Source organism: Lonchura striata, chromosome 2 (assembly GCF_050655825.1).
Source record: "Lonchura striata isolate lonStrDom1 chromosome 2, ASM5065582v1, whole genome shotgun sequence".
NCBI classification, from domain to species: domain Eukaryota; kingdom Metazoa; phylum Chordata; class Aves; order Passeriformes; family Estrildidae; genus Lonchura; species Lonchura striata.
In genome coordinates, this window is record NC_140704.1 from 140,878,691 (window position 1) to 140,906,210 (window position 27,520).

General features: G+C 34.0%; 1 protein-coding gene across 6 annotated transcripts in view; it reads right to left on the minus strand.

The window, feature by feature from the left end:
- Positions 1–27,520, minus strand: part of CSMD3 (CUB and Sushi multiple domains 3) — a 578,243-nt gene that overhangs the window by 339,980 nt on the left and 210,743 nt on the right. For 3 of the 6 annotated variants that reach the window (XM_085572457.1, XM_021546425.4, XM_077782368.2), the window contains exons 6-7: positions 22,624–22,736; positions 3,686–3,991 (exon numbers count right to left, since the gene is read on the minus strand). In XM_085572457.1, the coding sequence (XP_085428583.1) occupies positions 3,686–3,991; positions 22,624–22,736 (419 nt within the window). The remainder of the gene's footprint in view (positions 1–3,685; positions 3,992–22,623; positions 22,737–27,520) is intronic. The other 3 variants (XM_085572460.1, XM_085572459.1, XM_085572458.1) reach the window with 1 other exon arrangement.

A 27,520-nucleotide genomic window follows, 5' to 3' on the forward strand; every position in this document is an offset into this window, starting at 1 on the left:
AAATATGTCCAGTTATCCTCTATTCTTTAGTCATGATGAAGCCAACAATTCTTAAATATTTGAAGAGGAAAAAGAAAACCAGAAACTAAAACCAAACCAAATCAAAACAAAAAACCCAAACAAATAAAAAACATTAAAAAACACTTGGAAACATTATGTTTCTATCATGCTTCATTGTCTTGTTTTCACATCTGAGAAATACAGATCATGCTAGAAACCGTGATTGTAGCATCAAAAAGAATTTCTACTAAATCTCAGCATTTGAAGTTCCTATATTTAACTGAATGAAAAGGGCTAGGGATCTCCATTTTCTCCCCCCTTCTTTTGAATTAAGGAGACAAACTTTCCTGAATTTAACCACTTGGTTTCATTACAACTAAGGACCCAAAAGGTGTTGCTTTTCACTACCAGCTATCCTATCTAAATATATTTTTCATTAGCCTATCAAGGTGCATCTTCAAAGTAATCTTCTCATCCTTCATCTACTCCCTCCTTCTACAAGGATTCAGTGTTCCAATAACAAGAACTCTTCTTACTCATCTCCCTAATGAAAATATTTACATATTACATACTAACTTGTCATTACTTAAGTTCTCTACATACTGACATTCACTTCAAAATTTGTCCTTTCATCCTGTTGTACATTTTACTTTGTAAGGTGGGATGACCAGGAAAATGTGACACCATTTTAGTACCTTTATTTATCTGATTCAGTGTGGATTCTTGTTGATGAAGAAACTATAATCTTGTACAGTATTCCTCAAGAGATCTCAGTACTGCCTTATAAAATAATACTTGTACTTCCCTAACTTTAAGGAAAGTATTTCACCAAAGGCACCTAAAGTTCCTTTTTCCAGCTAATAATCAGTAAGCTTTTGACACAATTTAAATTATTATTGAAATCCAGGTAGTGTATATAGTACAGCAATTTACAGCTAGCAGTTGAATTTAGGGTATATATAAATCTCTAGTTCTCTTTATAGAACTCGTTAATGCATAAACTTCCAAAAATTTTTACAAAACAATGGAGTATTGTTATTGCCTACTCACTCTGAAACACTTTATTCACAGAACAATCCCATGGAATGCCAACAGTACTACTCTTTTTCTACAGTTATGATTTTTAATCTATGATAATATATCATAAAACTGCACTATTTGGGTCTTACCAGTTATATTCTCAAGAAAGCCTACAGTTAGGTACATACACACAATAAATTTTTACAATTTTAAATATTCACACTTACATATAGTAAGTTTTAGTAACTATATTTAGTATATTAAAATTTGTCTTCTCAATTATGAATTAATTTGCATAACTTGGGAGTGTAATTCTTAAATTAAAAAACACAAAAAATATTTTTCCAAATTAAAAACTAATTTTTAATAGCTAATAAATAGAGAAATAATTTTTAAAGTAATTAATATAAAATTCTTTTATAGGTCATATGGTTCCATAATTATTTAATATGCAGAGTTTTTAAACTTCTGTGCATAAAAATTGTAAAAGAGAGGTTAAAATACTTCAATAATAGTCTGCAGGAAATTCTTTAGAAATACCTCTGCAACATCCCTCTGTGAAAAAATTTCCTTCAAGTCAATTAACAACTATCTCACATTCAAAAAAATTCCTTCAGAATATGTTTGTGTATTTTTAATAGGGAATATTATATGGAAGAAAATTATAGGTTATTTATTCAAGGTCACTTGATATGCTTTAATGGCTGTTATCTAATACTGGTGTTTGCTGAGTAAAAATGGTAAATTTTTACTCCATATAGAAATATCCTTTAATAGCATGCACACATATACTGTTCTGTGAGTAATAGACACATAAAAAATTTTAACTTGCTAGCAAAATCAAGACTTTCAAAGTTGCATGAGGGAATAAAATACAAAATGCACATGGAACTAGGTGTGGCCTTTCTTCTCCAAGAAGGTCTATACAAGTCTGGTTTCACTTGTATGTAGGTTGTCATACCTTTTGGTACCTGTAGTACTAATTTAATATGTGAAAAATTAGCACCATAACATTCTTGTAGCAGTATCTTGATGTCTAAATTATTCTCTTCTTTAATATAATCTAAAGTTTAGCACTTTATTTCAATAAAATAATTTAGAAGTATGTGCCATACCAATATCTTCTACTAAGGAATAGGTCAGAGAAGAAAGGAACACTGAGAAAACCATGGAGAGGACACTGCAGTATAGTGATTCCAAAGAGGAAATGGGAAAAAAACTATATGTGTATCACAATTACTACCATATTTAACTGCCAAAGTAGTGCATTCTTATATCTTTAAATTAGAATATAGTATTACAGATCCTCATATGCTCCCTCATAACTGAAAATAAGCCCTTTTTTTAACTTGACAAAAGACATTGTGCAGTGAGTGCACAGCCACGCAACTCGCACAAACCAAACTGTTGACTGATTTATATCAGTCAATAACCAGAAAACACTTCAGATCGCCACTGAAATTAATACAAATGAAACATAAACATCTAATTATTTCTATTTTATATGCAAACCAGTGTTTTTAATTTATTCTATTTGATGATATATTTTAAAATTCTGAAGAATTGCAGCTCTCCTGTTTCAAAAGGTGTTAGTAAATGAAGCTACAATAACTTACACTAAGACTATCCAGTAAGACAACAGATTCCAAATAAAACTGTCTTCACAAAATGTCAATCATATAATAAGGCTTCCGTAAATTGCTTGGGCTATAAAAGGTGCTTCTTATGAATATATTTGGTTTTTTTATAATTTTTCATGTACAATTGATTAACATTAAGCACATAAAAATTCAAAATATAAAATAAATTGTATTCAACAACATTAGCCTGAAAAATTAAGCTGATCCCTTCCTGACATTGTGCATGTTTAAAAACACACACGACAAGCAATTTTTTTCTGAGTATCTGCTGGTTAAATTAAGACATTACAGTATTTCTTTTTGTCAGCTTCATGTTTCAGATATAGACATTTACTTTTAACACAGCAAACAATGATAGTTTTATACTCCAAATGTTGTTCATTATGAATATTTTAGCATGCAGAGTAGATGATCTCAATATAAAAATATATGAGATCTTTAGCTTTAATACTTTGATATTTGCTGAATATCCTAGCACTCTAAATGTTGCTTTGATCATTGATTTCATGTTTGATGGAATGAATATGTACAGATGTTTTAAAAAACAAAATTTTGCTGAAGATTTAACCAGATGGGAGATGAATACAACTGCATCACCTACTAGTTTAGAACAGCAGCTATTTATAAAGTACATTCTTAATGTTATGGTTAATTATATCTAATCACATATGCAGAATAGATTAATAGTCTAACCTCAATTCTCTAAACTTTCATCAGATAGCTCTTACACTAGGCTTTATTGTGAAATATAATGATGCGAGTTATAAAGTCACATCAAAACAAAATTCCTTATACGTACATTTTGTCTTTTCATAAATAAAATCAATTTAAATAACCAAGACAACATTATTACTGATTTTGTTTTTCCATCTGACTGCCCTACTAGAACTCAAAGTTAGACAGATTTAATCTCTGTCCCATTTGGTTCAATTACATTTCCTAAATGGATAACTGAACTTTCATTTTAATGTATACAAAATATTTTGTCATAACTACGTGGGCACAAGTAAAATAATATCCAATACCTCTATGAGTAACAACTGCAAGTTCTTTAGTTCTTTCTATCTGTTCAGCATTTCTTGGTCGTCGTCTTGTGCTTTGTAAATTTGCTTGATGAAGAGAGAGTGTTTCCTTGTAAGTGGCCGACTCCAGAACTGATTTTCTTATATTCATAGCTTGTACTCGTTGTTCTTCAGCAGATTGTCTACAGGTGGTCGCTGCACTGGATACAGCAACATCAGCAGATGTGCTAGCAACAGTAATGGCACCAGTAGTGGCTGCAATATGCTCCTCTAACTCACCAGTGGAGGCAGTTTTGATGAAAGAAGAACCTGTGGGACACACAGTAGTACTGGATGCTAACTTTTTCTTTTGAATTGTGTTTTCTTGATCAGTCTAAAAGATTAAATTTCCCTCTGTTTAACATAGTAAAGACAACTGACATGAAAAGATGAAAGTCAATAGGCTTTATTTAAAAAATTGAAGCAATCAGAACATTGTTTAATGCTAGTGAACATTTTGTAACAGTGATAATACATGTTAAGTTTTAAATGTCCTCAAAACTTTTTTACCAGTCAAAATGACAACACATAATTTCCACCCCTGCATGTTCAGTCTTGAATCAGCATGGCTAGATCAAAATATACAGCTAGACAATTGATAGGGGCCCCACGCTTTGAAAAATGGTAACCATACTATTGAGGAGTGAAATGGCAGCATTATGTAGTAACCTAAGTGGCAGAAAAAGCTGCCATAAGCTACTAATCCAGCTACTAATAAGGCTGCCAGATATGCTCATTCTCTTCATCAAAGCTTGACAGGACTCTAAAAGCACATTTAGACTTGACACGAGGCCAAGTGTAGATGAATAATAAGTGGTATCCATTTAAACAAAACTTGTCATCATTATTATTTATACTTAAGATTGTAAAAAGGCTTCATATGTAATTTTCTTTTTGCTCCTTGATTTTTGTAATAGACCAAATTATTTTACTAAAAACTCTCACAGAAAAAATGTTTGATAAGCTAAGAAAATTGTCCATACCCTGCCTGTGAAAACATTGTTAGCACTTATAAGTTCTCTAGTATTTAAAATATATAACCAATTTTTCAATATTTAATTAATATTTTCATCCTTCCCCATCCCCCTTATTTAGTTGTAAATGTTTAGAAGCCAAGTCTCTCACCTGTGAGCATTTAGAACATCTTAACATAGTAGAAACTCCATCGTGACTGGAACAAATAAATGACTGGGCAATGAATAACAAAATTGACCATAAAAAATAGCATAAACAAAGCTGATGTAGCATGAACTGTGCTATTTTTTACTAGTATCTTTAAAACATGGCTTTTTTATTCCGTCATAATGATTAGAGGCCCTTGAACAGTCATTCAAACAATAATATTACACACTTCTCTTTTTGGTTTTATGCTCTCCTCTCATACTTTGAGACCTGCCTTTTAAATGTAGGTGATATCAGGATGGAAAGCAACAAGTGTTTTCACACTTTTAGAAAAATCTCTCCACTAGAAAATGGAAATAAGACTCACAGAGGAATTAAGCATTATATAGTATATTTAAGGCACAAGGTATATCAGATTTCTTGACAGAATTCTCAAATGTTCTGTATAAAATATTGGAAGAGATCCTCATATCAGAAATAGTCTTACTAATAAATTCTCTTTTGTTTACTGCAGAAAATTTAGGTTTAAAATTGTTTATATTATCATACTATTAAAAATACTAATATAAGAGGATATGTTAGCTTTATAAAGACAAAAAATAAAGCTGATATAGGTGCATATTATTTTTGCTATCTAACATTTAATGTCTTAACATCTGTTCTGTAGTATAGCACTTCTAAGTCATAGTGGTGGTTTCCCCTGCAAAACTAAAAAACCTTAGAAGCACCATGTAAGACTCCAGGTTTAATGTGTCAGAGACCAAACCAAAAACTACTTGCTATCCTATAATTGCAGTGGTATGAGTAACTAAAATAGATCTAGACATGTTTTATTGTTTATTTCATAATAAAATAAGAAAATTGTGATAATATGCATAATATCAAAAGTCTGGACTACTTCTGATTCAGTATACAATAAATTTTGACAGACTGGTATAAAGTTTAAAACACAGAAAATACAAATGCATGGCCAAGAGATATTTTGGAACAGAAAAATGTTTAAAACAAAGAAAACTTAATGTATGTTACATAACCACTGCTATTAAAAGAAAATCTATGTGAACATATCTGTATCGTGCATGCAAATGTACAAGAACAGGCATTCACCTGCTTCAAATATCATGGTCAAAGCAAAATTATATTCAAAACTCCATCAAATGGCATGATCTATCCTATTTATTTAAATACGCACAGCACTTTAAATGAGAAGAACTTAAAAAAATTTCATCTCAAAAGAAAAAGCAAGAGAAATTAAACTTACTTAAAGCTACAAAGCTTACACACTGGAAAATACTGCTTTGATACAGAGGCAATTTTCAAACAGAAAGTTGTTAGTCTTCCACATCCATTTACACTGAAGAACTTATGCAGAAGATCAGTAAAGTTAAACAATATGACTTGATTTACATGGAGGATTTTGAGAGAAAATTAATGTTATGAATAAACAATCTTGTAAGTATCAGCTACCACACAGTAGATTAATCAATGTTTTCCATAAACAGTATTTGTAATCTGCACAAGCATGAATTTTGGTTTTATTTTATAAAAAGAGTCTTAGATTAATTGAAACACATTTGTTGCAAGGGAATTTTAACATACTCTCCATTTCAGTCTTCTGCAATCACATCTGACATTTCAGTTTGTCTAAGAGATTATTTTAAAAATTGTATTTTTCTATGTGATAAAGAAATATTCCTATATTATTTTACTTTAGTTTAAAAAAATCAAAAAGGAGAAAAGGGAAGAAAAACTTTTAATGATAAATGGCACAAAAAGGAAAAAAAGCAGACTGAGCTCTGCTTTTTGGGAAAAGCTTCGACCAAAATTTTGCAGTCAACTGAAGTCAACTCAGAGGCAGAGCATCACTTTGAATTCACAATCAGACACTGAGAAGATGTGAAGCTTGAGGAACTACCAGGATGAATCATATGAGGAAGCAGTAAGGACATGGGCTCAATAAAGTATAATGGCTGTTTAGGGCATGGTTTCACAAAGAAAAGAACCTGACCAGCCCACACTAAATCACTCTGAGACCTCCTAGACTGGACCAGCATTTCTCTAAGTAAGTCTCTGTGGAAGGAGAACAAATAAAAGTCAGTAAAACTGAGGGCCTTTAACGTGTCAAATTAGCCTGCTTACACCAGGAAAGATTCAAAGTGGTATTTACACTTAAAAACTTGTAGCTATGTAGAAGTGAAAAAAGATCAAGTTGATGATCTACAGAGAAATTTGGTTCAGAAAACTAGTCTTAAGCAGACACCACTCAAAAGTGTTGCAACTGTTAAAACTCAGGATAATGCAAACATATGGGAGACCCATAAGCCTTTCTATTTATATAGGAGTGGAAGTTGCTCTTGATTCCAGGATCATTTTTAGTAAAGAAAAGAGGCAAGAGCCTTTGACATTTGCCTGAAACAAAGCTCCAAAAATAGATTATGAATCTGTACTAGATGCACACACTTTGCATATGCAATATGCTACAAGTATACACAGGGTTCCTGTTGTAAACATGATACCAAAGGAAACTTACCCCAGATAAACTCAAAGTGGAAGTTCAATTAACAGTTAATTTAGCACACTAACTTTTTATGAGTAATTCCTGAAGGAATAATCGAGGGAGATAATAAATACCTTTGCCCACTCAGAGAAGCATTCAGCAGAAATAAAAATAAGGCAGAAAATGGTATCTAACAGAGTGAAAATGCTTGTTGAAAATGATATTTTTATTTTTCCTTTTAAAGGACTCTGACTTTGGAAAGCTTTCATCTTCCCCAGGTTAAGAAAGTTCAGGTTGCTTAGTCTTCCCTCACAGGGTAAGTGCTCCAGCCTCCAGCCCTCTTGGTGACCCTCCACTGAACTTGCGTCAGTGAAAAACTCATCTTCCCTGTCATGAAGCCCAAATCTTGAGGCATTAATCCAGCTATGGTCAGAAAAGAGTTAAGACAAAGACAAAAATATTTCCCTTTGAATCTACTGACCACATTCTTATTAACATAACTCAGGATGCTGTCGGCCTTCTTTCTTCCCAGGGCACTCTGCTGTCGTGCTCAGTTTGCTGTCTGCCACAACACACAGGGTTGATTCAGCAGAGTGGCTTGCTATCATTCTGTTGCCAGGGGTTCTTCCTTACCCAGCTACAGAACTTTGCACTGACCCTTGCTAAGTTTCAAAGGACTCCTGTTGGCTCATTCCTTCAGCTTGTTTGTGTCCCTGTGGCAACCCTGTCCTCAGCTATATTGATTGTTGATCTTTGACTGACATTGTGGTGTCATGTGCAAATGCACAGAGACTGCTCTCTGTCATTGATTGAAGTTCATTGATAAACACGTTGAAGAAAACTTGTACCAGAACACACACTGGTAGTGCTACACTTGTTATTGGACTCTAGGTAGAATGTCTGGCCCATTTTTGACTATTTTCTAAATTTTTTTTTTTTACTTTGGTGGTTGGAGAACAGATGAAAATATGCAAATTGCTCATGAGACCAAATGGGACCTAAGGTTATCATCCAACAGCTATTCTAATTCATGAGAATTTGTTTTGCAGATTCCCAAAACCATGTTCAGTTCAAAATGTGAAAGCAAATTGGAATATTCACTATCTCATTTTTTCAGGATGAATAAAGGTACAGGAATTTATTAGTTCTCGTGACATATATGATCCAGCAACACACTTCCCAAATAAAGCTAAAGGTCCTTAATGCAGATGACTCTAAATGGGACTCAGACTACTACTACTAAGTGTTAATGACGTCACTGCCAGGAGGCCAGCCTGGGACTTTTCCTGCGTATATTAGCAAGAGGACAGCTTATTATTTTGCAATGGCTAACTGAGAAAAAAGTGTAAACAGTCTTAAGCAAAAAAATAAATTCATACCTCATTAAAGGAAAAATGAGAGTTACAATTATAAACAGAATTTTTTAAAAGAGTAATAACTATATTTCTATCTTCATTTTTCTTTCAGATGTTCAAGGACTTTTAGTCAAGTCTTATTTATCTTCCTCACTTAAAACCTTCCTATACTTAACTAATTTTGGAGTGACTCCTGCATTCTATTAAGACACTTTTTTTTTTACTATCTTAATTACCTGTTGTCTCTGATGTTCTCTGTCATTAAATGTCTGATGCTTGCAAAAAAAATCCAGTAAAGTTAGAAACCTAATTAGAAGAATATATTCTGGATCTGTTAAAGGAATGTTCAAGTTTGTGTAGATGTAGCAGCTTATTTGACTCTTTTAAGATATGTAATTCCAGACATATTGTTTTAAAAAACAACTTATTTTATTTTTCATAAATTTCTAGTATCTTTACCTTGATCTTAGGTTCAAATTGTAATAGGAAATAAAAGAAGCAGATATATAAACATAGATTTTAGAACATAAAATCAGTATTAATGGCTGCCATAAAATATTCTTCTGACAAAATCTATTCTCATCTCAGATCTATTCAGAAAAGAAAAGAAACTGTGATTTTATAGAAATATAATAAAACTGTGGTTGTAAAGAAATACGTGACTGATAAAGACAGGGTTCAAAACAAATTTCTAGACTTAAGTTCAAACAGGCAATGATTTATACAGATAGCAAAAACTCCAAATCTATCTAGCCAGAAGTCTAAAAAAATCCTTTTGGCTCCTTTTGTTTTGATGTTGTCCACATTTATGGAGGTAGAGTCAAAATTTCATTTTTACTTCCTTTTGGTACCAGAATTTACCTTTTTCATTATTGCATTCTCTTACGATTGTTTTTTAAGCTTCCCTTTTTTTTCTGCTCTCTTTTTTCAACCTCCTTTATTGTTATCTCTTTTTTCTCTTTTTCTCTATTGTTTATGTAAAGTTGTAAATTTAATCAATTGCTACAGTAAGACGTATACCAAAACACTGAAAGTGACAAGCACCATCCAGAAATTTTCAGAGATGCAGGAGGTATGTCATATTTCAGTATACACAAATGCACGTCTTGATGATCTTCCATATGCCTTGATAAATTTAAGATCACTTCACATTTTTAAGTAGTTGAAAATATAGTAAATTTATGCATCTTAATTTTATGAAACTGATTACATTTGGAAATCTGAAAATTCAGACAAAATGCCAGACATCTCTAACATTATTTATTTTCTTTCTACAAAAATCAGGGCATAGACAGAGCTTCTATTTATATATATATGTTTGTCCAAATAATATAACGTATTACAGCAATATATGTTGAATAGAAAAACAATGAAAATTACCAACATAGACTCACATGTGGAAATGTTATTTCAGTTGGTTTACTTAAAGTGAGAAAGTACTTTTTGAAAGGCCTGTTACTTTTAAGAAAAAGACAAAACCAAAACCAAATCTTAACACAAATGAATGATAGCAAATGAGAAAGCAGCTATTCAAAATATAAAATAATTATTTTCATAGTCATACTTAGCTTTCTTTTCAAAAGATTTTACAGATCTATGTTTTATCATTGTAACATAGATCTGTATAATCAAACACAATCATACAAAAAAACCTTGAAACAATACAACTTAAAAATTCTTCAAGGCTCTCAATAATATTGTAGAAATTGATGAAATGAGCAATATAATGCTGGGAACAGAAAGCAGTCACATCTATTGGCCTTTAAAAGAGTAGCTTTATTGTATTTATAAAGTAAAAAGCCTTGCAAATATTGTCTTACATATTTGTTTTCTTTCTAATTTGACTCTGAATTAGTGCAAGAATGCTATTTCCCTTTTTCAAGGATAGAAGAATTACTATACAGACTATGTACATTAAAATGTATATAGCAACCATTTAACAAAAAGATAAATTTAAAATTAAAAGTTCTGATTTTTAATTCTGTTTCTTGTGTCACCATGGATATGCCAGGATATTGTGGTGCTCTGATTTATTTTCAACAAAATTAAATTCTCACTTTCCTCTTGTTAGTTGTCTAATGTGTTGTCTTAGGTTGCAAATGGGGGTATGTATTCTATTGCCATTTGTTAGAGGTGGGACTTAACTTCTGTTAATTGGGCAGTTTTCTTTATCTCTTCCACAACCAATCCTCCCTCCGGGAAACATCTTTTGTTAATGTGCCACTGAGTCTCACTGCATTACTGATAAAATTACATCATCTCATTGTTAGATGAGCTGTCCAGGGGGAGGAGCCAAGCATTCCTACCTGGGTATAATCTGACATTTGGAAAACCACAGGCATCCTTTTCCTCCTGTGGATTCCCAGAGGAGCAGCTTTCTTTTCCACTGGATTCCCAGAGGAAGACCAGGCCCATCTACACCACCCCTGGATCTTCAGAAGAAAACTACACCCTTCTACAAGATCACTGCTTCAACAGAACCACATCTGTCACTCCCGGAGCACTGCAGCCACCATTTAATTGGACTGCTACCAACATGCTGACCAACAGGGTGTCAGGTCATATTTGACTCTATCAGTGTTGTTTTGTATTAGTGCATTTTTATTTTATTTTTATTTTTCCCTAATAAAGAACTGTTATTCCTAGTCCTATATCTTTTGCCTGAGAGCCCTTTAATTTCAAAATTATAAAAAATTCAGAGGGAGGGGGTTTACTTCCTCCATTTCAAGGGAGACTCCTGCATTCCTTAGCAGACACCTGTCTTTTCAAACCAAGGCAAAGGTGTTCATTATTATTAGCAAGGAAAGTGGTCTTTATAAATCAAATATACAGTTTCAGATAGAACAATACTTGCTAAAGCTCAAATTATATATTGATATGACTGACAGTCATAGTTTTAATATTTTCAATGAAGTTCTGATATGTGGGAAAATAACTAATCTTAAACCCAGTAATAACCTCTTTCACTTATTCTCAATAGCAAAAATCTTTGTACCATTGCTCTTGAGTGTCTAATATCTGCCCTAAGCAGGCTAATGCCCACATTTTCTATTCTAAATCCAGTATGAGGCATCAAGAAGCTATTTGACTTGAACTTATTATTAGAGATTGCTAAACAAATTTAAAATAATAAATTATTCAATATAGTAACCTTCATTACAGATAATTATTTTAATACAGAAGATTATTTTAATAGCTAATATATGTAATATATTTTTTAATTATTGCATGTTTCTAAACTGATTATTGCTTGTTAGAAATTATATAAAGTTCTTAGAAAGTTTGTTTATTTACTTGGCAAATGGTAAAGACAAGGTTGCAGAAAAGGTATCTTGAATACAAATCTTAATACTTAAGCATATTTTTTTCATTGTTTACCTTACCTATGTCACAAAAAAATTTATAGAGACTTCAGCCTGTAAGTACAGTTTTGCCATTAGTAATACAAGGCCACAGAATTTACGTTGACATCATGTAGGCTTGCCTTGCCCTGAGTTTGTTTTCACAATTTTTGATAATTCATAGGTGTCAAGTGAATATTTCTTGAGCTGGTGGCATTTCAGAAATGTTGTGCTCTGATACTACCGCATACAGTAATGATCTGATAAAGTTACATATGTCTTGCATAGCAAGCAACATACTTAGAGAAGCTGAGGGACGCTAATATGCAACTTTCAGATTTTAGTAAAGGACAATGAGAAAGAAGCAGACTATGTCAAGAAAATATTTTAAAAAATAATAATTCAACTCCAAGACTGAAGAGAAGGCTCACTTCATGTCCAGGAGTGTCAAACTTCTTCTAACAGATACTTGGATGCTTTTAATTGGTTGTAATCCCCACCCAGGAGCACAGACAAACGGGTAAAAATAAGACAAAAGAAATACAGGTGAAAGTACAAAGGCAGTTCTTAACTTTTATAAGTGCATTATTATCATTGATTCTTTTCTATATTTGGTAATTCAGACTATCAGATCATTATAACATTAATTAGAATAACAATAAATTGTGTCCCTTTTGCCTATAACAAGGTTCTCTGACTACCATAATATTACATAAGTGCATAACAACCCAACTAACTTCTGGTCTGAAGTTCTGTAACCAAACATGCACTATTTTTCTATGTACCCCACACCACTGAAGTACTCTCCAGTGATTGTCAGGACTGCTAGGGCTCTAATGGGCCTAGACAGGACTGGCCAGATTTCCTGGGGCCTCTCCCCACCCACGCCTATGGGTCCAGGGCCCCAAGGCTAAAGCCATGAGTCCCTGCCCAGTGATGCCACAGCACTGCTTGTCTCCCTCTTCCCCTATTCCTGCTCTACCTAGCCATGGGGCTAATGTCCCTGCCTGGCCTTGGCCTGTCCTCTTTTCCATGGAGATGCCCAATGCCCAGGGTTTGGTCTGCCCCCAGATGTGCCCAAAGGCTGCTCTACTCCCAGGCTGGGGGCAGGGGGACCAACACTGGATGAAAAGCTGTGCACTTCTGGCCTCAACCCTGATCCCTGAGCTCACCAGCCTTCAGGGAGCTGTTGACCTGTGCTTGTTCTTATTCACCATGAAAAATACAATGCCTATGAACAAAGCAATGCATTTAAGTTAACAAGAAGTGTTATTTTTTCCTTATTTCTCACTCAAATAGATAAAGTTAATCTCTAAGCAAAATAAATCTTAATTATAAAGCAAAGCAAAGCTGAATTATTTACAAATGAAACTGAACATCTTTTATGTTTTGGTTTTATCTAAAAGGTCAGGCAGACTAAAAAACAATACTTTTAAAGAAAGGTCAGGACCTAAGTATGATGAAAACAATTCTCTGGGAAGGAAAAAGGTTTCTTCAGTATAAAAACTGATTCAAAATCCACTTAGAGTTTACAGAGATAAAACTATTCCTGCACAACATTGTGTGCTGTCAGCATCAAGTGGGCAGTAAGTGAACTTTTAAGCTAAGAAGTGGCATCCAGTGCAAAACAAGAGCTTTGCCTGAGGAAAATCTTCCCTGTGAGAGGACCCCAGTGATCCATTAGACAACAATTTCAAGATGTCCTAAGGTAAATGCTTACACACTAAAATTTCAAAATCATTTTAAGAAGAATTGCATATGCATTGCCTTAGCGAGCATTTCAGGCAATTTTACACCACAATACAATGATAAATATGATAGTGTTCTTGTTCAATAGCCAAAATTGTTCCTAATATCCATAAAAGCTTGGTTATTACAAGTATCTTTCTCACTTTTATGTTGCACAGAAATGCTCACAAAGAAAATTTCTACAGGAAAAAAATATATTGGCAAATCTAAAAATATGTTAATTTGATACTATCTTATATAACATCCTAGCAGGTAAACTCAGGAGATGTGTATTAAATTAATCAGGTTAGGTGAATGAATGTGTTAGGTCAGTGAGATGGATCAAGAACAGGTTGAATTGCCACTCAGAGGGTCATGATCATCAGAGTAAAATCTACTCTAGCCTGTACTTGGTGATGAATCCCAGGGATCAATATTGGATCCAATCTTATTCAACTTGTTTTTCAATGACCTGGATGAAGGGATTGAATGTACCCTCAGCAAGTTTGCTGATGATATGAACATGAGAGGAGTGACTGATACACCTGAAGGCTGTGCTGCCATTCAACAGGAAGAGTGTGATCAGCAGATCAAGAGAGGTGATCTTCCCTCTCTACTTGGCCATAGTGCAGCTACATCTGGAGTGTTGTATCCAGATCTGGGCCCCTCAATACAAAACAAGGAGCTACTGGAGAGGGTGCAGTGGAGGGCAAAAGAGATGATGAGGGGCCTGGAGCATTCCTCTTATGAGAAGAGACTGCAGGAGCTAGAACTGTTTAGCTTAGAGAAGACTGAGAGGGACTGATCAATACATGTAAACATCGCAAAGGTGGGTGTCAAGAAGACATTGCCAAACTCTTTTCATTTTTTAAATGAAATATTATCTTACTTGAAGTAAAAAATAATTGAATTACAATTTTAAAATTAGATCTCTCTGGATCTGTTCACAGTATCAGAACTAAGTGTCAATAGTGATGTTCTAAATAGTGGGAATTCTAAAAGCAAGATCTTTAAATTTGGAGACAGTCAACAAAATGTAACATTTTTTCTCCTCTACAACTTGATTAGAACAAAGTCAATGTCATTCTGTGCAGTGTAATTGTGTGGGTGTATAACTGTGAATAAAAGACCTCTCAAGAGTGCAAAGGTGAAAAAGAATCTGTTTAGAATATATATCTCAGTATGAGATAAAGTGGAGTTAAAAGACCCAGGAGTATGAAAATCCACTAAAAACATTTACTTATATGATTACATATGCAATTTAAGCTCTTGTTATGTCTGGAGTGAAAAAAAAAAAAGTGCTTCTGAGAGACTCTAGTATTTTCAGTTTATGAAGAGAGGATTTCTTTCTCCTGCATCCATTGCAAGATCAGGTAGCCATCTATGCTGTATTGACAAAAGAATTTCAATGTCTTAAAAGTTACAGATTCACAATTCTGATAACTGTCTCTCATAAAAAATAAATACCTGCCATCCGACAAATATATTATCAATGAAAGCAAGAATTTATTTGCATTGGCCAACACAGAACATACAGCCCTTGTCAAAGTAGTAGACTTCTAAAAATGCATTGAAGCAATTCAGTACCTTTCTTTCTCCTAGAGAATTTCAAGCCCTTGAATGCTGTGGTATTAAAAAAAAAAAACAAACATTTCAGTAAGTGATTAGTAAATACCAACTGAGATTAAAAACCCACATCAGTGTGTCTGTAATTGCACTAGGCATACAAATTATTAGAATAAATGCAAATCTAGCCATTGTATTAAGTGGAATGTAGTGTTTTAAATAATTTTAAAGGACACATCTAAGACAGGATATAACAGATGGCTATATACTGTTTCTTCCTTCCCTTCTTCCAGTTTCTATGACAGAATGGAAGGGTGTCCTGGTTCTTGCTACAATAGAGTGAATTTGCTTCCTTATTGCTGTTATAGTGCCATATTTTGGTTTTAGCACTGATGTTTTAGTTCTTGCTGAGCAGTGCCCACCTTGAGTCAAGGAGTTTTCAGCTTCTCATGCTGCTCTGCTAGCAAGGAGGCTGAGGGTGCACAAGATGCTGAAAAGGAACACAGCTGGGAGAACTGACCCCAGCTGCCACATATTCCATACTGCATGACATCATGCTGAACAGGGGATGAGGCAACTTGTCTGGGAGGCAGCAACCACTGCTCAGGAATTGGAATCAATTGGTCGGCAAGTGGTGAGTTGCTTTGTGCATCACTAGTTTTGTATATTCTTTTATCATTATTTCCTAATGAAACTACTACTTTCCCATCATTTTCTGTTGTGCTAAATTTCCTTTATCTCAGTCCATGAGTTTTACCTTTTTTCTGTCTCTCTCCACTGTCTAGCTGGGAGGAAACATCTGCTTAGTGTTTAGGTGTCTGACATACTAAACACACCATGTGATCTCCTATAAGTTCTAACTTGCCAGCACCACACAGATGTCTCTTGTACTCTAGAACACCTCTACCCAACATCTACCGTGTGGTCACTCTGAAACCCACACTGGCAGGATTAGCAAAGTATGGGAAAAGCTCAGTTGCCCATACATAATTTGAATTGGAGAAATATTTTAATTTCATAACATACATCTTGGTAAACACCTTGGTTTGTCTGCCCAAAGAAGTTCTGCACTTCTGCCATTGCCGAAGACATACATGGGTTATCTTGGGTGATTTCTATGATGCATCAGTGCACATATATTGTAGCCTGAATTGCTGCTAGTAAAGTGCAGGGTAAAGAAGCAGAAAGGGCCTTTGTATGGTATCCACAGATGTTTAATTCAACCACACAGTGAGATGTTCAGAGTCCCAGGCACATACACACATGGAGGGTCCAGGTTTTCTCTCTCTCAAAGGGCACAGGGGTGACCCTGGTCTCGGAGCAGCACAAAGATAAAGGCCTATCAGGGAATAGGGAGGGAGTGGCTCAGGGACATAAGAGTAGACACAGAAACTGGGGAAGGAGCCAATAGGGTCTTAACAGCTTTCTGAGGGAAGCTTCTTGTGTCTCTCCAAACCAGGGGATGCCTCCTAGGGTCTCCACACACATATATACAGGCACAGTGCTTCACAGCTCTCCAGCTTTAATGGGTATGCAGATACCTATAGGTGTTTAAACAAAAATCTTACCTATGTCTCTGTTACAGCTACTAGTCTTTCAGCAGTACTACAGTGTAGTGTTTGTTGCAATAGCTTTTGAGATAAGAAACGAATGACAAAATCCTGATTAAATTGCCTAAAATTGTGAAAAAAGTAATAAAGAAGTTTTCCCCTTCTGCCAACTCTAGCCATGATGTTGTAAGGCAGTTTAGTACTATTGTTCTTTACCTGATTGGCAATTGCTTTACATTCTTTCCGAAAGCAAAACTGAAAAAAAAAAAATAGGAAAAGCTAACTCCATAAATAATTTATGGATGGAGACACATTTCTATTCATAAACAAAATGACAGAAAGAAAAAGAAAGTAACAATAGAAAATCAAGCAGAGCAAGAAGAAATTTTTCAACATCTTTTTCTTCATATTTCATCCCACACTCAAGGTGTTCACATTTATTCAACCTCAGCTTCCCATAGCTGGCTGTAAAGTATGAAATAGAGTAACCATTTGCATACTTTTAATTATGAGCAAGACAACTAAATTTTATTCTGTTCTGAAATGCTCATGGATATATTTCATAGTTTTATTTGCATTTTCCTATAAACAGGTATTCTTAATGGATGTGTTTGTGCACTCAATTTATATATTTGATACTATTTTGCAAAGTGGAAGCATGGGTTTGCACATGGCTTAAACAGAGGTAAAAAACACGGGAAGGAAACAAAACCAGTTAAGAAAATGATTTCACAAGTGAAATGATTAGCAATTGTAGGGCTGCTGTTGAAACCTTCCAGAGCTTAAGGAGGACATAGTTAGAGAGTGAGAGAAAAAGGATGCTGGATCTAAAAAGATAGCAAAGTTATAGATGCTTAAAATAATATTTAACTATCAGAAAATGAAGATTTTTTTTTTTTCTGAAAGCCTTTTATGAATCTGGGTATGCTTGATATAAAGAAGATTGAAGTTTGTGTATGCCAGTCAGTAAGACCAGATGCTGTGAAGCTAACTTAATCCCTTCTGTCCACTTAGATAATATTATGGATTCATACATAAATTATGGAGTGCTAAAAGTAACTGTAAGAAAGCAGCAACCAAAAGGAACTGGAAATGGAAGTAGTAAAAGAGCACAACTAATTTTAGAAACAGCAAAAGAGGATTACGGGTGCCAAGAAACAGTGAAGCAGCTGCTTCAAGATCCAAAGAAGCTTTTGTTCTACTTCAGCCAACAGTTTCTGATTCAAAGGGAGTTTTAACAAGGCAAGGAACTCTCAGTAAAGAGAAAGAAGTGCTGAAACACAGATGACCAGACAAGCAAGAATATGTGGGTTAATGCACCACAGTCTAGGTAGGGAAATATTTTGATTATCCTCTAAATGAAATTTCTTGTTGAAATTTCTCTTCTAATCACATTGGTTATTGTTTACCAATGTCTTTTAAATATTGTATAAATGAATACCTTTCACGAATAAAATTGCCTCTTAAAAGAAAGTAATACACATAATTCACATGACTGCATACTCCAACGAAGCTGAGAGCTTCCCAATTTCATGTACCTCATCAGATTTCATTTTTTCTGTATAAGTCAATTTAAAAAAAACCCAAACTTTAAAGGCATTAAAGGCCCATGACTATTTGCAAGGTCTTAAATTGAAAACTAGGAAAATATATTTAATTGCATTAAAAGTGTGTTTAGAAAAAAATATGTAATACACTACGTTTTTTGTTTTTTCATTGCTGTGGGTTTTTTTCCCATAGGCAGCAATATTTTGACTTTGCAGTGCATCACTTTTAGTCTTGTTTTCAAATGTCTAGGCCACAATAGGTATTACACTGAAAGTCAGCTAGGTGAGGCTGCCTTATGAAAAAGAATCTTAAAAAAAGTTTTCATAAACTTAAGAGAACAGAAGGGAATAAGACTGTAATTAGGATAAATGCCAGGGGTTTGGTGGCAGGGGGGTATAGGGCTGAACATATCACGTCTCCCTTCAGCCGGCACTAAGCTGGTGCTTAGTCCCATGCTGGTCACAACTGACCACATCTGGCTCCACAATGGACACACCACAGGACAGACTGAGTCCGCCAGTAGAATTTGTGACATTTCTATGAAGATGTATCTAAGATAAGGCAATAAACACTAAGGGAAAGGAACAAGCTCAGAGCATGCATGCTCCATTCCAGAGCTAGTAATACCCTCAAAGAGGTTGTAGTTCATGGATAACCCATACAGAAGAAGGTTCTTCCCCTAAGAAACAATGGTCCATTGTCAATGCACAACAAGGCAGAAGAAATGAGTAAGAAGGAAGAAATGGCAAAAGAAAAGAGTGAGAAATGAGGAAGAGCAGAAATGAACACTTACACTTTGACCTGAACCCTCTGCACTGGCTATCACATCACCAAAGAGCCAAAGAGTAATGTGTGGTAGAATAGAGGAAGGGAAAGTGTTTGGCATAAAGTTAAGCTTTCAAAAGAGAAGAGTAAAGGTGTTTTTCATAATTTCTTTACTATTTGTCTTTGTTTTCCAACACCCAAAATAGTCATTAAAGGTTTTATAGTAAGGCCATTTTTTCCAGGATAGGAGTTGATGAGTGATTTGCCACATCTTCTTTCCAACCATGAAATTTATCACTCTTGTTCTTCCTATTTTCTGCCCTATTGTACTCTGTCGTCGCATGCTCCCAGCTGGGTAATAATCATCATTGACTCCATGATTCTCAGAAGGCTGATCAATCACTTTATTATACTTATTAAGAAACCCATTGCCCTTACTGACAGTCACGATATAGGTGGACCCAATTGATCTTTGAATCCAAACACCATCAACAGTGGCCAATTAAGAAATCACCCTTTGGTAAACAAATCTCCATAACACATTCCATATGTTCACAACAACAGGTGCAGCAAGTGAAGATAAGACTTTTTTACATTCTTTTCTTTGATCTTCTCACAGTCTTCCCCAGGACAATCTCTGGGAAGGTTGTCTGTTGCTCTCTGTGCCCAGAAAGCTGCTGCCACAGTACTCTGAGGAAGGAGTGAGTGAGGGAGTGAGTGGTGGTAAGGGGGGCTCACTGCTACTTAGAGTTAAACCATGACCCGAATACACTAACAAAATGTGCACTAGTGCAAACAAAATCACTAAGCCAAGGGAGTGATTAGTTGAAAAGGGTACTGCAGTGCCACACAGTGACAGACTAAAATTATGCAGTATTCTGAAGTTCCAAATTTGAAGTCCAGGTCCTTAAAAATATGTAATAGGCTAAAGAAAATTAAATTATAGGAAGTACTAAGAAATTAGTAATTATGTTTAGAGTGTAATAAGTAGCAGACACTATGTTTCAGGAACACAGAAAGAAGTTACAGTCAATCTACATCAATTAAGCAGGGGAAGGATGGAGATTTTAACATAGCTACTACTGAGTAGCACTCTGATTAAAAAAAAACTATTGAAAGAATTCCCTCACAACATATTCCCTCTCAAAAGTAATGCAGAAAAAAACTCTTGAAAACAAAAATAAAATAAAGCCCTTGCACTACATGACATTTTGCAATACTTTAAAATTTTTATAATTTATCTGATTTTCAGAAAACTCATGTCAGAAAATAAGTGAAATTAAAGTTTGAAAATTGTCATTAAAAAAAGGCTTAAAGTTATCTCTAACTGAAAAATTTAAGCTTACAGTTCTCAAAAAAATGAAATATTTTGTGCTATATATTTAATGTTTATTTTCTAAATGTTGGAAGGTTTTTAATATATCCCATCCCTAGAAGTGTTCATGGCAGAGTTCGAGCAACCTGGTCTAGTGAAGTTTCCCTGCTCATGGCACAGGGGTTGGAACTAGATGATCTTAAAGGTCCCTTCTAACCTAAACCATTCTTTGATTCTATGATATTTATTTAATTCCTTACATTGTCTCCTTTAGTGTACCATTAACCTACCAGAAAATACACATCCCCTATTATCTGACCACGTGTTTTTATATTTTCTATCAAGGTTATTTTTTATTGATCATATAGGCTTGAGTATGCACATGTAATTACTTTACATGCTGAATTTTTTTACTGCCTACATTTATTTTAGAGTTGCAAAAGACATTTTCTTCACATTAAGTATGCTGTTGCAGCATTTAACAACTTGGTGTTTAGTCAACTTTAACATACATTCAGCAATACACAATTAAATATTAAATAAGCAAACCAAAATAGTAAACCCACTATTATTTAATCACTACATTCTAAGGCAGTAAGGAGAAATAGAAGACACACAGCATATTCAAATCTCCCACACCTATCAACTCACACGTTTTATGGGTCTTGGATGAAACACATTTTTAAAAATAAACATAAGCCTAAACATAAGTTCTCTTTCATTAGCTACCTCATATTTTTGGCAGGAATGCATGTATGTTTACCATGAAACATGGTTTGTTCTTCTTTTCTCACTAGCTCAAAAGAAACAGCTCAACAATCCAAAACATTTTACTTAAACCACCAAAATAGTTATCACATGGTTTTTCAATTGTGGGGTAGATTTATTAGAGAGAATTCCTACATCCTATCTTTTTACTGTCCCATAAGCTGGCAACGTCTTAGTAAAGAGTTTGGTTTATCATATATGGTATTAAAGATATCATGCAAAAAATGAGTCAGTGTTTTCATAAATTATAGCAGCCCTGAAGCGATATTAAGAAAGCTTCTTTCATATAAATTAATTCAGAATATACATTCTAGAACATCTATGAACTCAGGAAGTCCAAATAAAGATATAAAATACCCAATGAAAAGAGTAATCATTTTTTTCTGTTCTTGTTTAGAATATACTGAAGCAATCACATAGAGCTGTAAAACTTCCTATTATCAAGGATCAAATTAAAAACATTAGTCATAGGCTTTTGATAATTGCAATTTTTGCATTACTTGACTAATTTTATCAGACTCTGCAAAACTTTTTATAACTAACTTCTTCCTATGCTAGATTTTCTATAAGAAACTGTAAAAGAAATTCTTGAACTAGATATTGATAGGAATGTCATGATTTGTTTTTCATCAGATAAATGGAAAAAGCACAAAACCACAAAAAGGGGTTACTGTTCCCTGAAGATCAATTGATACACTGTGGATATTGCAAAATATTATTTACGGTATTACCTTGCACTATTGACATTTCATTTTCATTAGCACTTCATCATTAGAATGACCTTATTTCAAACAGTGACTTTCCCAAAATTATGCTTCAGATGCTTTTACTCTTACTCAAAATAAATGTTTGTTCATAAAGACTGTGGGTGAGAATCTTTCTGGTTTATTAAATGTTTAATAATGCAAAGCATTCCAAAACATAGTAAAAAGTAATAGTGATTAAATGCTACTTTAGTAAACAGAAACTTACTCCTTTACAAATACAACTTATACAACTATAGAGCCATTCCTATAATTTAATGATAAAGACATTCTTTCTGTTACTGTTCCACAGTATTTTTCCAGAATATGAGGACCATTTTAAAAGCTAAGTACTTGTACAGGTTAAAGTAAAACAGGTATCTCCTGTAATATTTTTTGGTAACTGAATTTAGATACAGTAGATAATATACCACCCATATATATTCTAACAGATTGTAATTTGATATAGCAGTTTGAAAAACCAACTATACTTTTATGAGGTGCTTTTTTTTTTTTTAAGTAACCCTTCCCATTTCCTGAATCTTCAGGCACTGTTTTTTCTAACAAATATAGCCACAATTAAAATTTATTTCTTTAAATGTACCTTGGTAGTGGGCACTAAATCCACGGTATCGGTGATTGCTGTCTGTTACAAAATGTAGTCTGAGCCAGTTTTTGTTGCTTATAACTGGAGGAGGTATATTCATTCCAGAGAGCCTGAAATAAAACAAATAAATAAAAAAAATAATAAAGGATTTCAATATTAACAGGAAAATTTTTATATTCAAACTAGCATTCATTGAAATGCCCATTGTGGAAATTTTTATTTATTGGTTAGTAGCATATTAAGAAGCATGAACAAACAAAATTGTACAGTATGCCCAACCAAGTGATAGGATACAAATCAGTTCTAAGACAGAAACTACACAACCATGTTATTGGTCAGACACAGCACTGTAAAGATGGAAGTACATGGCACTCAGGCTAGAAAGAATTTGTGTCAACACGGGTCAGATAATGGGCTAGACAGAACACTGGTCTGGGCACCAGGGAAGGGTGTGTACCTTGTGATTTTTCACCTTCAAGATATGGAAGAAGGGAGCTTAGTTTATGCAAACCACCATCTAAAATGATAAAATAGACATCTATTTTTCAAGAGTAAGTAATTTTCTATTTTCAGGGTATAAAGATAAAAGAAATATTCCATCACTTGTGTGAATTTGAAAATTAATTATTAGATGTACAAGAATAGGGAATTCTAGTGGATTGACCCCAGCTAGCAGTCAAGCACCACAAAGCTGCTCACTCCTTCTCTTCCCTGCCCCAAACAATTGTAAGGGGAGAGAAAAGGAAGAGCAAAAGCAAGAAAGACACTTCTAAAGACAGTTTAGTAAGTGAAGAGTTGAGAAAAAAAGCAAGTGATACAGAAGCAATCATTCACCATATTCCACAAATAGATCAATCAAAATGGTCTGCAATGATTAGCAGCTGTCTCTCAGCACCTGTAATTTTTTTATTGCTGACCATGAAGTTATATGGTATGAAATATCCTTTCAGTAAATACCCTTCCCAGTATCCTACCTATGCCTGGTCTAGGGGGAAAGAAAGCCTTGATACTGTGCAAGCACAGCTCAGATGTAGCCAGTACATTGTTGTGCTATCAAGTCTGGTTTAGCCACAAATCCAAACTATAGTACTTTAAGGGCTTCTATGAAAAAAATTAACTATGAGCCATTAGACCCAGTATACAAAATTATCTGGATTTTTTATTGATTTTTGTTTGTTTGTCTTGTCAAACAAATTGGTTTTCTGTTTTGGCTTTCTTTGTTTGGAACATAATGATATTGCTCCAATTATAGTATCCTTCATCTTGACTGGCTTATTAAGAAAGTCTGAATTGAAGTTCTTTTTTGTTTGGAGATTTTAGTGCTTTTTTAGTTTGTGGTTTTTTGGGGTTTTTTTATGTGTTGGGATTTTTTGTTATTTTATTTTTAAATGAGATGTCATATTATAAAGAAGGTCAATAAAGTTCAGATAGAAAATTCTTCCATCAAGCCAATAATTCAATATTATACTTCTCACTAAAACCAGAAAGATAAGTCACATCTTCAGAATGTCAACATATTTGCCTATGCTCTTCCATTTAGTTATAAACAGAACTCTTCCTGTAGTTAAAATAAACTACTAGCCAACAAGTATGTAATTTTATGTTCAGACATAATGGATACCTGTTTTATTTTGAGAAAACTCTATTCATAATAAACCAATTCTGAAGTGATTTTTTGAGTGAAATAAAAGCCAAAACCTTGCTTAATAAGTTTGTATAGGTACTATTCTGTGAGGAAGACTTTTGAAATTATAACAATTTAGAGGTAGTGTTCATCTTTTCCCACCCACTTCACCTCAAAACAAAACATGCTTAAGAAAACTTCCCAAATTTCTGAAGATGCACTAGCACCCTTGTTCCCTCAGGCACTGATATAAATTACAAAAGGCTTGACTGACACCATGGCCTATTAAAACTCCTTCACATACTTGCAAAAAAATGTTTTTATACTGTGGAAACATATTAGCTCACACAATTCATTCAGTTGAATGACACATTGACTTCAAATTCTAAATCCAAGAAATACAGATGATGAAGTTAAAAAACTAAAAAAAAATCCAAACAAAAAAAAAAAGTGCTATTAGACTGCAAAAGGATGTGGTGAATGCACATTGCTCTGTACCAATTAAAGTCATATACACTGGCATATATATAAAGCCTAAGAGGCAGAAGCCTACAGCTTTCAATTAGAAAACATCAACTATTTCTGCATTTTCCTTGTGGATTTTAGAATGAAACACATTTTCTAAAGTCATAAAGTTGCTACAAATTTCTTGCTACAGATGTAAGAAGTATACCATAATTTGCGGCTTGCTTTTAGGAAGGTAGAGGTTAGGGCATCCTTTTCAGTACAGCTATTTCTCTCTACAATATTATTACCTAATAATGCAAGAGGAAATAGTTCTTTTATTTAAATTCTCACTCTATAAATAATTGTCAGGCAATATAGAGATAGAGGCAACAACCTTTTACTGCTTGCATATCTTAGAATAAATATATTACTGGAAGAGATCTTACTAAACAATTGAAATAAAATAAGGCTGTAAAACACATTTCCTAACATGTATTTTGACTCATATATATTCTGCCTATAAGAAGGTTTCTCTCCAATATTCACAAAACTATGTGAAAAATAAACTGCAAGTTTATTGTCCAAGCCATAAGAAAATATTACCCTAGACATTTAAATCTGTTCACAGTAAAAGACTAATTTTTTCTTTCTAAAATAGCTAAAAATGTAGCTTACCTATGAAATCAGGCATATCAGGATAATTAATATATCTATCCCTACATCTATGCTGACTTCTGATTAAATTCACAGTTTCTACAATCTGATTTTTGCAGTTCATGGGTTCTATGGGATTCTTCCCAGAAAGTAGATTTGCAAACTAACAAAATTGATTCTGTTGATATGTGTCCATTTTCTCATCTCAATTTATCTTCTCAGAAAATTATAAAGCTGTTCACGATTACAATAATACATTAGCTGCCCAACCTACTTCTGTGTCTGTTACTAATCCAAGTATACTTATGCTGCATCATCTACAATATTTTCCTAAAGTTCAAAGTAAACCACCATGTCTCATGTTCGTTTATAATTCAAAAGATGTAGCTCCTTCTCAAGCTGCACAGAATCCTGCATAGTAAATTTCAGTCAACAGAGAGTAGGTTGCCCTTCTGCAGATGTCTTTCATGAACTCTTAGAAATGTTCATGGAGAATCTTGGCTGTGAACCAGAGATTTAAAGTATTTTACCCCTGTGTGCAGTCAACAGCATTGACTACTGCAAAATATATTAAAAAAAGGAAGTGCTTTCTGAAACAATGCACCTTTGTTGCTAAACAAGGGATTAATAGAAGTGTAAGACTGCATGTAGATATGTCAGGGAAGTTCCTATCTATGCACTTATTTTGTGTGTAACCACAGTTTACAGAAGAAATAAGGGAGTAACATTTTTGAGAGTTAAAATTTCATTCTTGCACTTCATTACAACTATATACCTCTACTCTCTTCTTTTATACACTATTTAGGTAGCAATTTTTAAAAAATCACCTGTTTTAGGCTAATTATGATCCAGTGAAGTAAATTAGTATTTTATTTGCCCTCAGAATTCTAACACATAATTCTCACCTTATGTTGCAAAATGGAATTCAGGGTTGGTGAGTTTTCTTTTTTTAATAGCATAGCGCACATCCTCTATTTCTTCTAGAAAATGAACAGTATACATTTACTTTAACATTTGAAATATACACTGTCAGACAGCTATAATCTTGAAAAGTAATTTAAACATTCCCTTTTTGCTCATGTACCAGACTTTTGCTTTTATTTCTAAAAGTCATCTAAAACGACAGTTCTTAAAAACATATTGTCACTGATTGCTACAATTGCCAATACACTGATTATTATGATGTAATACACTGATTATTATGATGTAATGCAGTCCTTAATTTAGTCATTCAATATGTCCAAAATTATTCCAAAGAGAACAATGTTTTGCTTTTCTTTAAAAAATACACAGCAATTTTTTCCCAAAACTTCTTAATGAAGCATATAGTTTCTACATTTCCTCATATGCCAGATTCACAGAAATTGAATCAATTTTAAAAAAGAAATTGAGGTTGATACCACACCTATAAACAGTGCTGAAATCCTTTCTAATTCTACCAAAGCCTTAGGCTAACAAAGACTTACATCTAAGCATGACTAAGTGCATACATAGATCTCATTACTCATATGTATGCACTACAAAATCCTAAGTGTTTGTTTTGATACAAACTGCAGCTGTGTGCATTCTTTCTTACTGTTATTATTTGCATGTTGAGATAAAACTACTGTATATAAAGCTTTGATTAAAAAAGGGCAAATTATCACATATTTTGATAAGGCCTATGCATGTTCATATGATTAAGTGCTATTGGGGTGTCCAAGATTGAAGACCAAGATGTTTCCTATTACCATCCCAGTAGGAGCTGCCTCTGGGCAGTTTTCCTTATCTCCTATTAATAGGCCCATCAATGTCTTGCCACACGACTCAGAGATAACACTCTCCAGGAGCCAGTTCTGTTTAACAGGTGATTAAGGACACACCTCGTGACTCAGAATAACATCAGCCCATTGTGAGATGCTCTGCCCAGGAGGGAGGAGCTAGGCATTCCCACCTGGATAAATCCAGGGATTTCTGGACAGAGAGGCAGCCTTTCCTCAAGTTTCCAAGAAGACTCAGTGACCATATCTGCCATTCCAAGAGGACTACAGCCACTACAATTTGGACTGCTACCAGCACGCTGGCCAGAGGGGTGTCAGGTTGTATTCTGACTTTGTCAGTGGTCTTTCTTTTGTATCATTGCATGTATTTTTGTCTTTTTCCCTTTTCCCAATAAATTGTATTTCTGCA